This window comes from Syngnathus floridae, chromosome 4 (assembly GCF_059516105.1).
Source record: "Syngnathus floridae isolate MCC-2025c chromosome 4, RoL_Sflo_1.0, whole genome shotgun sequence".
Lineage (NCBI taxonomy): Eukaryota > Metazoa > Chordata > Actinopteri > Syngnathiformes > Syngnathidae > Syngnathus > Syngnathus floridae.
In genome coordinates, this window is record NC_142416.1 from 16,292,746 (window position 1) to 16,311,261 (window position 18,516).

Here is an 18,516-nt window from a genome sequence, read left to right on the forward strand (position 1 = left end):
TATTTGCTTTAATCTATTTTAGATGGATGTAAAAATACATTAAGAAACATAAACAACTGAGATAATAATGTTGCAAAAGTGTGCACACCCTCCTTTTTTGTGTGGACATTGATTGGTATATTGTTCATAGTTGCCTACATCTTACGCCTAGTTCTAAGCAGTGCACTTGACTTTGTCCCAACTGCTTCCAGATGAGACTAATCATGTTCCTTACCATTGGGCGGTGGTTTAATGTCCGTGTCCCCCTGTTGGCTGGAGCTGTCTGATTGTCCGGATTCTGCACAAAACATGAAGAGAAATGATGACTATTTGTACAAATGTTCTTTAATCAATACTTTATTGTTTAGGTCTGTTTAGGAACTGCGCTGTGTGAATTTGCAATATGTGCTAAGTTCTACAAGTGTTAATGAAATCACACAATTTCTTGCAGTGTGACGTTTCTTTACATCCCGGAAATCTCGCTGTCGTCTCCCCGCTGAGTGAAGGTGCAATGATTTACAGAGTGCCGTTATGCCAATAAGTATCTAACGACGCAATCATATCCCGTGCCCTAATCTGATTTAATACTTTCTTGCTGGTAGGGATTTAGTCTGCATAAACAGAGCACCTCACGTGCACACACAAACACACGCACACACATTTTCGCATATGAACACCCACACGAGCATGTGCACTTGCAATCTGTTTCTTCCTCTAATTTCTGTTTCATCGCCGCAAAAACAGACTCAGGAAAACAGCTGACCACGGGAGTCTGCTTGCGCCTGAGGATTTGAGGGAGAGCGCGTTTTAGTCGCAGGAAAACTTTTCCCCATGAGGGCAGACAAGCAACACTAATCTGTGTACACAAGCACGTTTGCACACACCTGTTATGACTGGCCTATGAATGCAATCGGCTTCACTCACACGAGCGGTTAGCCGCACACGGCAGGCCTTGGCAACTCGAGGACGAAATTAGGAACGGAGAAGCTCCAGGCGGAAAAAAGCTTTTTGTAACGCGAGTGTCAAAAGGGAGTGTCAACATTGTCCATTGTGACCACATTCATGTTAATGGCGATGCAGTGGTGGCAAAAAGGGAAGTGGCCCTAGTCTAAACATGCTATCCTGATTAATGTTACATTTGTAAAATATGAATTAATCCAATTCAGGGGGCAGCCATTTTACCACTTGCTGTCGACTGATGATGACATCACAGTTGATCAGGGTTCAGCAAATAACCAAACACGGCTCACCTGATGTTTACAAGCTGAGTCGTGATTGGTCATTACCTGAGCGACAGTGATGTCATTTTTAGTTGACAGCAAGTGGCAAAATGGCCGCCTTCAGAGATGTATGATTTTGCGATTTAATATTTCACAAATGCAAGATTACCCAGAATATCATATTTTGATGAGTGGGGCCATGTCCGCTTGAATTAAAGTAAAAATGAGATGAAAAGTACTGAGGAACAAAAGTAAATACACATGAGTGTGTGTGAATAGTGGTGGTCAATTCAGACCAAAGTTGCTAGCAAGCAAGCTAATGGAAAGGAGGTGTTTATCCACAGGCTGTAGGTGATAACAGAGCACACAGACCCCTGCCAGCAGCACTTGCCTTGCAGCCGCTCTAAGCCACAGATTAGCCTAGTGAGCAGAAAAAATAACAGGCCTGTCTCGCTGCCTACGAAGCCATCCGCAGAAAAGCAAAAAGACCTCCCTTTCTGCTCGCTCCTCTCATGCAGAATCCCTCACTCGTCGCCGTCGCCCCATCGCGTGTAATCCTGGCAGCCATCTTAGAGCTTGGCAGCCATCTTAGCATTGGCGGTAGCTCCGCATTCCAGGTAACTGACGGCACAGGCTCCCATCGCACCAGGCTGCGCACGCACCCCAGATACATTGAGCTCCTCATAGACGGACGGACAAACACTCAGGAGTAAACATACGGGTGCCAATGAAAGCTGTTGGGAAAACAACCCGACTTCACTGGACTTTTACCGGCGTGTAGTATTTCGCCACAGGGCGAGAGAATATTGTAAACACTCCATTTCTCGCACCTTCGAAGCACTGCTTGGAAGACCAACTGTATGAGTGCAGCGAGCCCCGAGGCATGTCTGCGTGTGTGCACAATCCCAAGACCGCAATTAGCGTCTAGAATTAGCCGGCTGCGATAAAGCTGTAGCTCTCCATCGCTACGAGAGGTTATCAGTTTCACTGCAAAGCGACACAGTGATCATATTGTTGGGTTGAGAAAATGAAACTCAGGAGGTCCGCCTGACTGTTTATCACGACTCGGCCAGTTAGTCTACTGTACGACAGCCGCAACCCGTCGCAGCAAGCCCTTTATCTCGTCGCCCAGACCCCGAAGCTCTTCCGGCACCTCCAATCAGAGCTCTGCAGGCCTCTCGGACAACCCTCGACCTCACGTCATCCCTCACGGTTGACATCAAACCTTTCAACAACACGCGTAGTCCCTCTCAGCCAACACAGTCTAATTAAGACAGAGTAACTCCGTCAATGCAGTCTCGCCTGAGGTCACTTAGGAGCCAGATATGGACTGGACTCAGTGAGATAAGCCATGACGTATATTACATACGTAAACTGCCACAGTCTCTTGGTAGTGTAGTGTAGTGTGCAACATTTGATAATCTGACGAGACTTTTGAAAGACAGACTTTTTTTCCGAAAATTAAGGCCTTGTTGTTAAATTCATGATTTGACAACTTTTAAGACTTTGTAAGGATCTACAGGAAGTATTTCTTTTTTTGCTTACACGTTCTGTAATGCACATTGTGCTGCTCATTCTGTTATATGTAACTTGGCCACTTGGGGGCAGCACAAGACATTTCAAACAGTCATATTTTGTACTGAAGGTGAGCTCCTCTAAGCTTCTCAGTACGGCAGTAATCATTCTTTGCAGAGGAAAAAGAATATATGCCTGTGAATATCTATTCCTTTACATGCATCGCTTCATGTATCAATTGCTTATAGGACAAAAATACAAATGTGCTAATTATTAGCTAGCAAAGCCTAAGTAATTGTTTTAAATACACCGTGTAATTTTGTAACTTTTGTGTTTAGTTTGATCAAACTGCCGCTTGACTTGAGTTTATTGTCACCATACATAACTCGTACCTTGTTTGTTTACTATCTATACTTTTTATAATTATTATCATGTCACTGATGAGTGCAATTACTTTGCAGGCTCAATAGCAGCTCAACATTGCTGGACTGGCTGGTGTAGAAGGTTCTACAGACTACTGTACCTCCCACTGTCAACGCTCACATATTTCTGTGGCTTTTGCTTTTATCAGTTCCATCTGTAGTGCATTTTCCTTCCCATCCCGTTTTGCCATGTGTGACATACGGTCTTCTCTAAGCGCTTCCATTCCTGTCGTTTTACGAGACTCAAATAATAGCTCTGAAACCAAGTCTTTCCATTTAAGCATTAGTGTACGTTGCTTCTTTCTATGTGACTTTCTTCGTCGTTTGGAACAATCGCAACTCCCGACTTCTCCTCCACCACCACCACCTCCTCCTCCTCCACTCTGCTCTTCTCCTCCCCAAAACACAGGATCACGCCGTACAGCCTCCCAATTGGGTTTCGCTTAAGAGGTTTATCGGTATGTTGCTAAACATTCTGACCTTTTTTTAATCCTTAATGCGCTTAAAATGTTCCAAAACCTCCTAATCCCCCTGGCTATCCCACACAGATGTTCACTCCGCTCTTTTATTGGATATTATTTCATTATTTTTCTTTTCGACATATGTATTTTCTTGCCTATACACATTTTATTCAAACATATCTAATACAGAAGGGAATATTCCAGTTGCTGTTCTGCATAAATTTCACATTGAGCTAAGCCAGATGTGTGACTTATTTGGGGGGGGGGGAAAAAACAAAAAAAGATTTGAATGAATAATATTAAGGACACTATTAACAGCTCAGTTTTTCTAAGTGCTGTGCGTACATATGGATATTCATGTGAATCTATTAGCGTATGGATGTATGCATTTGTGTGACTGTGCCACTCACAGCCAGGCAAACTGTTTGGCGAGGTGGGCTCTGCATGTGTGTGTGTGTGTGTGTGTGTGTGTGTAGCAGGTGTGCCAGGCTGCCTTGCGCAGCTTGCTGCCCATCTGTGCTCCCGTCTGTGTGCCGCCTGCGCCCACGCTTTGCCAACAGCGCCGCACCACAGCAAGAAGACCCAGGAGAGAGGGATGCTGAGCGATGAGGGAGGGAGGAAGGGGGGGAGGGATGGAAGGAGGAGCAGAGGCAGGAGGAGGAAAGAGGAAGGGGGATTACAAGGAGGGTTAGGAAAGGGAAAAAAAGTGGGAGAGGGAATGGGGTGGGGGTCCGGAGAGTAGACATGAAGTCGTAGGGAATGGGCGGCATATGATGCCGGGTTGCTGAGTGGAGGTTTTAAGGCCTTGAGGGCGGATCGTGGCTGGCTGGATGCCCATACATACCCCCCCTCCCATTTCTTTATCGCGCTTCACTCCTTCCTGTCCGGCCCTCCTTCTCTTGATTCATCAGCCGACCAAAATGACTTGTCTTCATCAGTGGACCTCTGAGAGACTGTACTCTGGAATCAGTCACTTTTGACCGGAGACATTGAAGATTAGAGTCTAATATCTGGTAATACAAATTAAGAGCAGGACTCCAAAATGTAGAATTATCATTTCTAATTTCGACCCTAACCCGGGGCCAGATCCATCCGGGATACCATAACAAGAGACCCAAGATGGCCACTATCCAAAAAAAAAAAAAAAAGCTTTATGAAAGACCACACTTTGTGTTTTTACAGCTCAAACACACACAAAAAAAAAAAACCCACCAAGTATCGCTCACCGTTCTTCATAACAAACAAAGTAATGCTAATTGACATTAGGCGTGTCACCCAGGTGCATGTGTGTGACATTCGCAAAATTTTTGTACGCCACAGCATTTAACGCCAATTATCATTCCAGTCGGGAAGCAGACGAGTATAGATTCTCATCAAGAGAAAAAAAATATACACAAACATTGAAACAATGCTTTGTTAAAAACGTCCTATCAACATGGCCCAGCTTTCCACGCATGGACTATATGAAACCAAAGCTCTCCGGTAGAAAATGTAATTTTTTTTGCTATGTTAACCACATCTGGCCGCAAAGTTGACGGGTTCATCTTTGGGCCAGGCAGTACTTTTTGTTCTGTTAACATCTCACCGGTATTATATTACATCTCAAACCGCTGATGTGATTTGACTAACTGTAAATACTGATTGATGACAACATTGGTTCCTGCATGAGTGACTGGGGTCATTTCTATTCACAAATGTCTTCAGACCGCGTTAGATGCGTGTGCGTGTGTGTGTGTGTCTATGGCTGGGGGCCCCAGCGCAGTGCATGACCCAACCTAACAGAGTGTGAAAGTCCCCCCGCCGACTTGATACTGATATAACTGTCCCCTAAGTGGTGTTGACACCGGCATTATTACCCTGTCAACCTCCATATCTACTCAGCTTAAAGGAGTCAACTGGGGCAGGGGCCCGAGCATGTTAAGGGCCAGTGTGTCCGTACCGTCCCACTTCGGCCCAAATAAATACAGCTGCACAAAGGCCGGAAAGGGAAAGAGTAAGAGGAACATGGGGAGGGGGGGTACTTTCGCTTGCTACCTCCACAGTGCTCACTGGATGCAAACTGTGAAGGTGTGGCTGCAGTGAGTGATTATCTCCACCAGGTGGCGATTTCCTGGCACAGGAAAGTCCATGGTGAAATGCAAATAAAGCAGCAAGGCCTTGGGCCAAGCTCCTGGGCTAGCGCAGACCTCACTCTCTAGACTGCAGAGAGAAGCAGGGCTGCTACAAAGAGACAAAAGACATGAAAAGGGAAGGAGACGTGAAGTTTACCCACGCTTGCATTTTGCTTTCCGAGAGCAAGATCCAACACTAACACAGTCAGACGAGAAGGAAAACATCCAAAGGCTGCACGTTCACACGCAAGACCGAGCCAGGTGCTTGCAATGCAAAACAAAAAAATTTCACTAATTGTGTTTAGCGCTACATGCTATCTGTTTGACTGGAACACATCACAAGGAGAAAATTGCTAACCAGCATCTCGTAATAGATTGCGTCTTTGACCTTTTACGCTCCACTATAACAGCTACTAAAGAATGAGACAAGAAATTGCAAAATGACTCGGCCGGTGTAAATCAGATCTCTATCTAACACGTGCGACCATGAGATGAGTACGAGACAGTAGTGGGGAGGATCGGGAGTGTGCACGGCGGGAGAACCTGACAAGTGGAGTAACTGTGTACAAAGTTGTGAATCAGTGTCAAATGTTGCAAAAACAGACGAAGATGTGGGGAGAGAGCCTCTGTTGGGATTTGGATTTTTTTTTTTTTTTTGGCCCAGATTGAGATGTCTTTTGTTGGCCAGAAGCGAAGAGGTTCTTTAAGGTAAGCTACCATCTTTGTCTCCATATGTGCAATAGCTTAAGGTCACTTTCAACAATATTGACCACCTGCTTGCTTTTCATTCATGATCCGTGGTCGGTTAACGATTTTTGTAATCTTCGCAGTTGTCTTCAACCCACGCGCATTTCCCTCGCAAGACACATAAAAGAAAGTGAACTACAGTCGCCAGCCAAGGACACGTGGATAAGAATGAGAAAACATCCTCAACGCACAACTCGTATCCGCAAAGCGATACCGATGAAGGTTGCCAGCTCCTCCAAAAGCTCCGCTGAGATAACGGCGATAACAAACATTCCTGCCGCAGCCAATTCTGTCCCTCACGAGGATCACTTCAATGAAAACTCGTAGCAAATGTGCCACTTTACGAACACAACAATACATCAATAAGTCAGTCGGGTGAATGCGTCGAACTGTAAAGCAAGAGACCCAATTACAGCGGAACTCGTTAACTATTATCTCTGGAGAAATGCGAGAGAAATAATGATCATTCTGTAGGGAATGCGGCGAGTCATAAAGTCTATCTTGGATTTTTTTTTTTAAATAAATAGAACAGTGTAATTCCAATATGCAGATTTAACATCCTGTGTAGTTTAGCTGGTTTCCATGGTGACAAAATTAAAATTGGAGATTGTTGCTCCCTGCTGGGCTGAGCGGACACAATATGTGCGCGTTCTATTGAGAAGTACGAACACCCCAAGTGACTCAATCCTATCAAACGATGCCAAGAGGACAGAGGGAGGACTGCTTGGCTGTTGTTAATCAAAAGGAAAAAAAAGGAGGATACTCGCAGGGAAAGCAATAAAGGAGACGCAAAGCATCATAAAAGTGAAGGGAAGCTCCAGGAGAGCAAACTTCATCAACGCCATCACGCTGTCACTCTGACAATCACACAATGAGGATGAGAAGGTTGAGGCGACGCCCGGAAGAAACCTCAACTTTGACCTTTTGGCAACATCCGCAAGTGGAGGATGATGCCAGCAGGCCAAGTCGAGAGGCTGAACTGAATGAGTGTGAGAGCGCGCGAAAGGAGAATCCTAGAACACACACCCGCAGCCATGAAATCAAATTGTATGGACCAACGGAAGCTGTGTTAGAAGAAGCTTGACGAGGGTTGATGTGGACTTATTTTGTCAGCGTGTCTTTAAAGTGCGGTTTAGGGTTGCTACGCAGACTGGCGATTAAAGAGAGCGTCTGGCTCGTGAAGTAAACAGTTCGACCACAAAAAAATAACACACTCCAAAGGCTGCTCAAAAGACATTGCTAATGTTCAAACAAACACACACACACAAGCAGAGTGAAGAGACACTCTTTGTCCATTGTACGGCATGGCGAGGACAGATGGAGGGGCTTGTGAAGGGTGAGGTCATGTGAGGGAGCTGGAGCCTGGTGCAACAGCCAGCCTGAGGTCAACCCGCTAACAGGGTCAGACCGCTTCTTGGCTCTTTACATGCAATACATCCTGGAGATATAAACAGGTACAGGATAGGAAAGCCCTGCATGGAGGTTCTGACAACTCATATTTATTGACAGAGCAGTTTAAAAAACAACATTGCTGGAAAAAAGTTTTTTAGCCCTAACCTTTTAATTTGAACACAAAGCAGCAATGCATTTAGACATTTCTACAACTAATAATGATGCTAGCAAATCTTCTGGCTGATTAAAAATATATGGTTAAAAAAAGTAACTACCCAAATACAATGAAGTACTTGTATCCAACCAGCAGAGGCGCTGTTCATTCATTCACTTGTGGTCTGAAGAACAACATGACCTCATTACGGCGAATAAAATAAGAAGAAGTCACAGGGCCAGGTATGGTTAATCCACAATTAAAACTAATAGTTAGTAAGATTACACATTATGTTCTCGTGCACATCAACAAGCTTTTCCAACAAATGTTGCCAGCCTGGATTGCTCTGAACAGCTTGGCCTGCTCACAAACAAGATATATCACCTCCACAGACAAACAGATCAACCAATCAGGATATAGATGTACAGTAAAGCAGAGCAAACCACCATCTGTCTGCTGGCATAGGCACTCGTTAGGAAGCTGCATTTCTGATGCATAAGGTCAATCAGTATGGGGATGTGAATGAGAAAAAAAAAAAAGATGGACAGATGAAGCTTGCCGGGGATTGGTGGATAATGTTTGTGAATATCTACGAACTGCACATATTATCCATCATTAGCTTTTTAATAAATTACTTTATTGATGCAATTTTACTTATACTTCTTTATTATTATTATTATTATTTTACTATAATTTATTATTATTATTATTACTACTAAACATGCACATTTCCTCATCACAACCGTTATTCACACTGTGAGCAATGCAAGTTTGATTAGAGGGCAGCGGGTGACTCCTGGGTTCTTGCCAAACAGCAGCAGTCTTTTTTGGGAAGTTTGGGTGACATTCAAATCCTCCAACACGCAACTTGATTTCCAAAACACAAGCAAGCGCAGTTCTTGCAAAGTGCTTGACATAATAAAGACACAAAAAAACAATAATAAATGAAGCAAGCCAGTTTTGACATGAGTGCCATAGCTGGTTTTCCATCTCGACTTGAGAAGGCATTCATCAATTGCGATTCACGTGAATGCACGGGTGTTTATATCAAGAACACATTGGCCCCATCACATCCCTGCGCTTAACTAGTAAGCTCATCCTGCTTAACGTCTCCACGCTAATTCTAAATCACCTCCTTACCAAAATCACCCTGAACACATCATCCCCGCGGCTCGACAGCTTCGATATTAGACACGTGATCGCCGGAGCTTTGACATATGACCCTTATCAATTACATTAATTGTCCTCCCGATGCCTAATCATAAACAAAAATACCTATGGGACTTTACTATCCTCGTTACAGAACGAGCCATAGCTATTAAACAGACATATGGGCGCTTAACCGCACTATACGGAGTCATGAAACGGAGCACGCTACACGTATGTAGCGGCAGCGGTTGTGTATGAGCAGACCCGACCAATCCCCTGTAATCTAAGCGATGATGTAATGCCCGATGCAGCCGCCATAATATGTTACATAACTTTATAAACGGCTTAAGTACCCTTGGGTTGACAGGGTTCATTTGAGACATGAATGGCTACTTTGTCAAAGCGCTCAAATGTAAAATAGGCTAAATGCCAGAGGATGCAAATGTCAGTAATCAGAGATGGTACATGTAAGCAAATTTTAAATTTAAGAATAAAAACGGATTAAAATAAAACGTGAATCTTTTGATAACTCCTGTATTTTTAAAATTGTCCCAAAGCTCAGAATTTATCTTCTCAACAGTAAATACTGTATTATCAGATTTCTGTAGATTTCCATAAAAGTGGAGAAAAGAAAACTTTTACTTTTGAAAATAATGATAATTTGTTTTTACCCTTTTTCTGACATGTTTCAGTCAAACAAAAAATTATATAGGAATGAATTTATGCTTATGCATATTCTGCAGTGTCAATTTGAAATATGTTTAAATAAAATAATGGAAATTGAAACATGATTTTTATAATTTGATTCATTGATTAATCCACAAAATCATCAGCAAATTAATTGATTAATATTTTTTTGTTGCAGCCTTAGTTTAAATTAATGCTAATCTGCAATTTATTCTTTGCATGGTTTAGTTGTTTTTAAAAAAGTTCAATGACTTCAGATTTTTATAAGCACCACAGAAGGAGTATAAGAATCACATGAGGCACTTCCAAAATGGCTGCATTTACTATAGTCTCAGAAAATGACTGTAGTCAAATGAGTATTAACATCCACCCCCCACACACAGCAACATACCTCCTCGGCCCCCGACTGTTCTTAGCTGAGAGGGAAAGCTTTTGATTTGGTTGTGACTGGCAGCTCGTGTAAACACTGCATCAGCCAGTGAGCGATAGCGGAGACTGGGAGAGATTTGAACTGCTGCCAAAAGCTGCAAAGCCAAGTTTGGCCCTATAGCACTCATGTGTGCACGTGTGTGTATGTGTGTGTGTGTGTAGTGAAAAGAGGGTTTGTACGTGCAGCCATGAGTGAGTTCATACTGTATGTGTGCACATGTGTGTCTGTGTTTAACCCATTTACGTAACAGACGGGTCCTTGGGTTCAGGAAAATTTAAAGACGAAGCAAGAAGGGGGGGGAGACAAGTCGAGGAGTGAGCTATAGGGGGAGCGTGAATGAAAGAGGCGAGGCAAGCCAGCTTCCAGGAACTAGAAGAGGTAGGACGAGATTTGGGAGAGAAGACGGCTAAAAGGGAAAATTTAAGAGCGTGGACAAAGGACGTTAGGGATAAAGTTTGCATGTATCTAAATAGTTGCATGAGAGACACAAGAGCCAGCAAAGTGGGACTTGTCTCAGATAATCAGATAACTGAACGATATGACCCATAAAACAGTTGTCGGTCGGCGACATTTGCTTTGAACAAGCTGGGAGGAACGAACTTCGAAACTTCACTCGGCCTCTCGGGCATTCCCTTACACGCAGTCAGCGAGTCTATCTCTGAAGGTGGGAAACTGTCGGCTCGATTCCATTTTGACTCCCCAAAAAACTTTTACAGGCGGTGTAAAAGGGGTTATTGTAAGCGGTTTAATGGAGGCAGACTGTTGCCACATTTCAAGTCAGCGTGGACAAGTCTAACGACGCTGAGCTACGGTCCCCGGGAGAGAGGAGGGACGGACGGGAGTGTCAAGATGAGACAGGTACAGAAATGGGAGCGACAAAAAGCATGAAAGAAAGAGAGAGGAGGAACTAGACAGAGGGCGAATGAAAAAGAGAGCGATAAAAACGAGGGGGGAAAAAAAAAGCATGAAGGCCTGTTTCTGGTGGGACTCCAAGAGCCAGCATCTGTTTGGCTGCAGCTCAGAAAAGTCTAATGTTTCACCCTGCAGCGCCCGGGGGAATGCTATTCCAGGCTGCATGGGCTTCTATGAAAAACAGCTTTATGTGGAAAAGGGGAGATGGAGGGAACCGGAGAAAGAGCGGCAACAAGGGAAGGAAGGAGAGGAGGAGGGTGTGGAGGAAGAGGGGGGGCGGCGGGGAAGGGGGGTGACACCAGCAGGCAGGGGTGCCGTAAATGCCAGGAAATAGTTAACGATTCTTTGGGCCCGTAACTTACAAGGAGTTTCAAAACATATTAGTGCATTACATTAAATGCTTAATGGGCCCCCATTTTTTATGCGTTTCCATGGGGCCCAACCCCTCGGAGCATAGAGGGGGAAAGTGGAGTGAGTGAGTAAGAAGAATGACGAAGCGCCGGATTGTGTTGAAGTTGGCAAGTGACAAAAGCGAACCAGTAAAAAGTCCATTTCACCTGTTTGCCACCCAACAACAACGTAGCTTACTGTAGTTTGATGTTGGAGAGGGGGAAAAAAAGCTAAGGTTACTGAGGCAAGCCCAGAAAACACACATTCTGTCCTAACTGGGCATCTGGGCACGGCCAGCTGTGTTGTGGCTAAGAGCCCAGGGCCTCCTCACCTGCCAGTCAAGCAGCTGACACCCTCAAGGGACAACAAACAGCTGGTAGACAGGTGCTGCTGCCATCCACAGCTCTGAGCAACATCTGCGCAATGTTCACATGGAGATGCACACTCGTGCAAACTGCTTTGTCTGTCTTCGCCGCATGCATATGACGTGAACGTCCACCGATAAACATCCGAAGGTTTGCATGATGTAGGTTGGAAAAAAAAATCTGATGGGACGACATAAAGTTAATTAAATGTCTTAAAAAGTTGATACACAGGTTAATAATGTAAGCACAGCGGGGAGACACCATACTGGCTAACTGCTAGCTAACCACGGCGGGAAGACAACATACTGGCTAACTGCTAGCTAACCACAGCGGGAAGACAACGTAGTGGCTAACTGCTAGCTAGTCTGAGCACCTTTTTGTATAAAAACGCTTGTTCTGCATTTATTTTAAATAGATAAATAGATATTTTGTTAGCATTTGTTCAATGAAATGACTGAACATGCACTGGCAGCTGTTTCAAGCCTTGGTCACTGGAGGAAATACAATTCCTTCTAGCTAGCAGAGGTCGGCCATATTAAATTAGCTGAGGATGTTTACTTTAAGTTAGAGCCTGGTTGTGTAAGACAGTTCTCCGTTGCGTTTTATCTTTTTTGAGTGAAATAATTCCAAACTTTGGTCATTTTCTTCTCTCTATTCTTTTCCACACTCTTTCCTCCTGGCCTGTACTTATTGCTACATAAAATCCCAAATCCCACGATTGAGAAGGAATAAAAGTGGGACGCGCGAGGCTTAATCAAAAGCAGAGGCACATTTCTTTTGGCAAAACAATGAGCGAAGGCAAAGTTTACATGAGCTAACTGACAGGGAGAAAGAGGAGATGGATGGAGGAGTGAGCGAGGGAAGCGGGAATGGAAGAAAATAAACACACAGGGGGGAGTGTAACAGCGAGAGTGAAAGGGAGAGCGGTGTGACGGAATGAAATCATGAAAATGTGCTTTTCATTTCTTAATACGCCGCCACAAACGCCTACTCTGTCCCTATATAACTCCACGTTTATCGTTCTACGGGTTCCAGCCACATCTACGCGATGAGCAGCCGTCCCGTACACGTGGAAGTGTTGCTTGCCGAAAGTCAGATGGCACGTCATCTCAGCGTCCACGTGAAAAAGAATGCAACATGAGGATGAAGAAGAGAACAGACAAGTACTGTAATTTTCCAACGTCATACTAAAAATGACCTTTGGGCGATGAAACTTCATTATTGGCACAAAATGTCACTCACGTGGGCGAAAGTTCATCCTTCCAATCATAGTAAAGTAGACTTTTCATTGTTTTGAACCTGTTCACCCCTCCATTTTTTAAAGTACTTATCCGTTGAGGGTCGTGGGGAGCTGGAGTCTTTCTAAGCTCAGTAGAAAGACAGACTAAATCCTGGAATGGTCACAAGTGGGAATGTTCAAGACTTCTTTTTTCCAGACCCATATAACACTCACCGATACCAAGAACCGATACCGCTAATCTTATGAAATGACATTAAATACAATGACAAGTAGTGAACTAAACCTTTCTTAAACCAAACCCCAAGCATAACATCCTTTTGAACTTTTTAATCTTTAAGTGTAATGTGATTTATTGACGTTATTATCAGATCAAGTCTTGTCACCGTTAAGTAGATTAGAAATGGGGACAAACAAAACAAAGATAAGATTTTGTACACAACTGAATGTTATGATTTTTATGTTATCATTTTTTTCCATCACATTTTAGAAAAGAGCTTTTCAGATGGGTTGATATGTGTTTTGTAACATCTTGCATTATACACAATTATGATTTCTTTTATTAGTTAAGCTGAATCGCTTTGTGTTTTGGTTGTATACTCCGAAAAATTCACAAAGTGAAAGCGACTTGAGGGTTTACGCTCTATTAATTCCTACGTGAAGATTTCCCATTGAACATATTCTGTCGTCAACGCAGGGCGATATAAGCCTCTAACCATCCCCGTATTTGCAGCTTTGCAGGGATTTTGCTCATTAAGGCCTTTCACTCGTTCGACCTGGATTGATGTTGAGCAAAGCGGCTGCAAAAACTGCCAAAAACCCCGAGGTAAAGCTGGTAAGAGTTGAACGAGGGCGTACTAGATAAGGACAAAAACAGGGGGAGATTGTTGTGGTGAGATAGGAGGTGACCGGAGGCTTTCAAAAAGTCTTGTGATGGACTAATTTTTTTTTTTTCCCCTCTATTGTTTGTTCTGAGGTTTGGCTGTAAACTAGCAGGCTTAATTTGCAGATCATGGCTTAATTCTCGTCTTTATGTATCAATTATATATAAAGATTAGAGTGCAACCAATAAATTATGGCCCAAAAAATATTTAAGCCAAATTCCCTAAGGACATGTAAATAATCATTTATTATTATTAATGTATAGTAGCTAAAATGACTTCTAATGCTAAAATATTAAGTTTCAGTTTTATTCTAGTGTTATCGTGTTCAGATATATCCTCAAATGGTTATTCTTTCATATGAATTCAACTGGATTAAAAGCAAACAAACTACGTTGCCCAAGTTCACGGTGATTAATTGTCATGTCACACAGAGCAAACATGAGGCTTAAGAGGATTATGACAGAAAATAAGATGGAGACATTCCGTTGTTGCTTTTAGCTTTTAAATGGTATTTGCTTACGATTACAAAAAAATATAAATCAGTGGTTAGTGTCTGGGCAGCTTATTTCATGTCACCTTCGCTTTCTAATAACAAATTGCGTACAACAGAGTCAGTGTTAGAGTATTCATCACCTGAAAGGTTCCCGACGCTATCTCCGTCAAACGCATCATTAAGCTGTTGCATTCAGCTCTTTGTCTTTTTCAAGTGTCTCCCCGCCGGCGAGGTTTTTTCGACAAATAGCGCGGTTAAGTGTTTGGGTTTGAGCTTATAAGTGTTACATTTGATTGTGCAGCTCATGCAATGTTGTAAAGCCAAGGACCTTCACGGCGAGTAGAGGAGGCATGCAGATGGCGATCAAGAGGCGACTTCACAAGAGCTCACACCTGGAGGTTAGACACTGAACAGACGTTTTTTTTTTTTACATGCATCAGCCGAGACCAACCTGATAGTGTTCCAAGCCGGGATGAGTTATTCTTTCTTTTGTAGTTTGAGCCTTTCCAGTTTACGCGGTTATTCACGATCAATGCCGACGGTTGTTCCTACAAGGCCTAGCTGGGAGCTAGCGACCCTTATCACAGCGGAAGTGTCATAGTTTATAATTTTGAATCTTATTTTATGTTCAGTTTTACATAGTGTACCTCATTGTGCAACTTTTTAAACCATTTGAGTTGTCTGTGGTGTGTGAAATTTACAAGACAGTTAACTGTGTGTGTCATTTAAAAGGGACTTTAAATAAATAATTTTTTAGTAGGCATGGGCATTTGATTAAATCCATCTTGAGGGAAAATTGAGCATCAAACGAATTAAAAAAAAAATCTCTACGTTCAGAAGAACATACGTCGGCTCAGAAAACTATTTCAAAAGACATGAAATAAAAAACATGATATATGCATGAAAAAACACGACACTAGCAATAAGATGACACACTGAACCCAGCCCCATATGGAGCGTATCATCAACGACTTTTAATGAGCCAAGTTGTACAAGCGTTTGCCGCTACATTGAAGCGGCCCGCAATCGTCAGCACACACTCCGCGACGAGAGAGCCATATGATTTCACTTATCCACGGCCTTGCTCTGAGAGCTTTTAAACTGCGGATAGTGACAAACTAATAATCCCCTTTCCTGCAATTATCTTCCTCCCCCATTCTCTCCATCATTGCCTCGCTTCTAATTATTTTCTTTCCTCCTCAATCACTGCCCAGCTGTGTCTGCCCCTTACTCAGCTAATACGAATTCTTCTTCGCCTAAAGTAGAAGAATTGATCTGCTTGTATAAGTCCAACATAGAAAAAGAGGGACGGAAGAAAAAAAAAATCATCACAACGAGCTGTTCATAAAAAGGCTGGCTGGTAACAACTGTTTCTAATCTTACCATAAAGTTCAACGAAGGAGCGTATGAAGTCACAACATGCGGATAGCTCGTGACCTACGGCATCATTAACGGAGGTAGTGATGTCATCCACTCAGGGGCTTTGCGGCAAAACTACTGAGGCCTTCGTTGATTGTCTGTCTCCGGAGACGAGAGGCAGAAAGAAATAAAACGCTCATGTCACGACTGCTATAGAGCTCACTCGGAGTGTCTCGGAACTTCGTCAAACAGCGTAGATCCATCGTGGACACACCTAATAGGATCCTGATGAGCCATCAGCGTGACTGGATGAACGCGGGCCGTATTGTAAAGTGCTTAAGCGCCATTAAATACCATTAGGGTAAAAAGGTGCAAGACAAAAATGCATCCCATTAATCATTTGACAACATCGAAGAGCGTGATCAACAAGCCCGTCCTGCTCTGTTGAGGTCTTTATGATCTATTGTGCTGGCAAAAACCACTTTCCTTCTTCTGCTTGGGAGCTGAGAGTGATTATTCTGGATTATTGATAGACTGATGGTGAATCTGGGATATGAGGGATTGTTTAGAGAGGATTACCATACTGAGTACCCGGAACAAGGATGATGATCGAGGAGATGCCAAGCTGATCATGACTGTGATGTGCAGATTTAAAATGGTAATAAAAATGGTTAGCAATGTCCGTGAAGATAAATTGTAACTTTAGTGTTGATAGTTTGTCTTCGCGGGACAATGATGTGGCGGGTTGTATCTAACCCCCGGGCCTTGAGTTTGACACCTACGTCGTGAATCGGACTCTCAGGTTGCTCGCGATTGAGAAAATGTTATTCAGGACTTTCCCAACATTTCGGATTTAGTGACGCGCCGGCGATATTCAATCGAGTGAGGCCAGGCAGAGTTGACGGGCTGCTGAAATGCAAGGTGGAGTGGCTGGCGCAGATTAGCTCTCCTCTGGCTTTTCAAACAACGCTGACAAATGCGCACCCCTCCGCACTTTGGGTTTGTCAGAGATCTATTCCTGCACTTAAAACAGGAGACACGCACATGCACTCAAACAGCTTATGCTACCTTTGTCACCTCCCACTCACTGGTTATCTCCAAGGACACAAAACCCACAAGATCCCCTACCCAATTTCCACGCATGCAGCCTAAATGGAGCTGTAAGTAGGCATTAAGCCTGATGGGGAGAAAAGCAACATTAAAAAAGAAACATCAATGCTGGCGAGAGGGAGGGAAGGAACGGGAGGTGGTTTCCGACTTAATTCGACGACTTTTCCATTTTCTTTGCAACATACCTAAGCGGGGATTTTAGGGAAGGTATGCATACAATAGTTCCCCGTCCTCACTCAGACAGAAAAAGACACAATGAACCCGCTGTACTTTTCTTCACACACATGCAGCAATCCTTTCCAGATTTAGAAATGTCTTGGTTGCCGGCCAAAGTATTTGAAATAATACCCAACAGCTCACAATACATGTAACTTTTTTTTTTTTTTTAATCTGAGATTAAAGGTGATCCCCTTTCACTGTTAATACTCTGACCGGTCCGCTAGGAGTGTCTGTCGTTTAAACTGGACGCGGGCCAGGAAATGAGCTATGAGCTGCAACAGTCAGTGGTGAAAATATATACAGTAGCCCGATACTTTTGCTCGTAGATATACTTAGATCTGAGCAGTGAGGAAACGTCAACAACAAAGATCCCAAACTGGACATCACATGTTGTAGCCGGTTAATTTACAAGCACCTGGATATTATTTTATTTTTATTGCAGCCAGATTTGTACTTTTCCCTCCATCACAAAATGGAATCTTTTCCAAATGGCATTTGGACAAATGAACAAGTTTATCACAAACCCTTTCAGTGACTTCCTATCAGATGCAGACAGTTTGTTGACTTGCAGGGTTGATCAACTGTCTGGCAAGCAATTTGACCGGCAGTCATATGTTTCAGAGAATCCACAGTTTCTTAAATCATCTTTCCTATCACAAGGCTGCTATCAATGCCAACAAAAAAAACATTTACACTTAATAAAAAAAAAAAAACAAGTCCCACAAAAGGAATTACCGTAAATTTCGGACTATAAACCGCAAACTTTTTTTTTGCAGATTTTGAACCTGGAATCACGGGTTTTACCTGGTGCGGCTTATAGTCAGAAAATTACGGTAATTATTTTTGGACAAATTATCACAATGGAGCATTATTTTTAGTTAAAATAGCCACGTGGAATATTAAAAAAAAAAAAAAAGACGACAGTAAGGACACTCCAGCTACATTTCTCAACCACGACCCGACACATTCCTACATGGGCTAATAAGCACACCGTGCGCCTCGTCATCCATTGACGTCTCCTCGCTCGGGCAGGAATTAACAGTGGGCTGTCTGTATGTCAACTGCCCTCAGCCTGACCCAGTCGGGCGCATAGAGAAAGAAGTGATTAACAGAACTGTAGGAGCGGGAGCCCACCTGCTCAGACTAAATGGGAGCCCCTCACACAGCAGCCCCCCCTCGGGCTACAAAGAAACACTTGCGCTGACAACGATATATATGTACACGGGGGAGACACAAGACTCTCACTGACTCTTTCATCCTCGCAGATAGACAGAAAGAGG

At 43.3% G+C, this 18,516-nt stretch overlaps 1 protein-coding gene across 14 annotated transcripts in view; it reads right to left on the minus strand.

Moving 5' to 3' along the window:
* Positions 1-18,516, minus strand: part of LOC148399464 (nuclear factor 1 X-type-like) — a 120,711-nt gene that overhangs the window by 23,279 nt on the left and 78,916 nt on the right. For all 14 annotated transcript variants that reach the window (XM_088374305.1, XM_088374303.1, XM_088374306.1 and 11 more), the window contains one exon: positions 215-277. In XM_088374305.1, the coding sequence (XP_088230431.1) occupies positions 215-277 (63 nt within the window). The remainder of the gene's footprint in view (positions 1-214; positions 278-18,516) is intronic.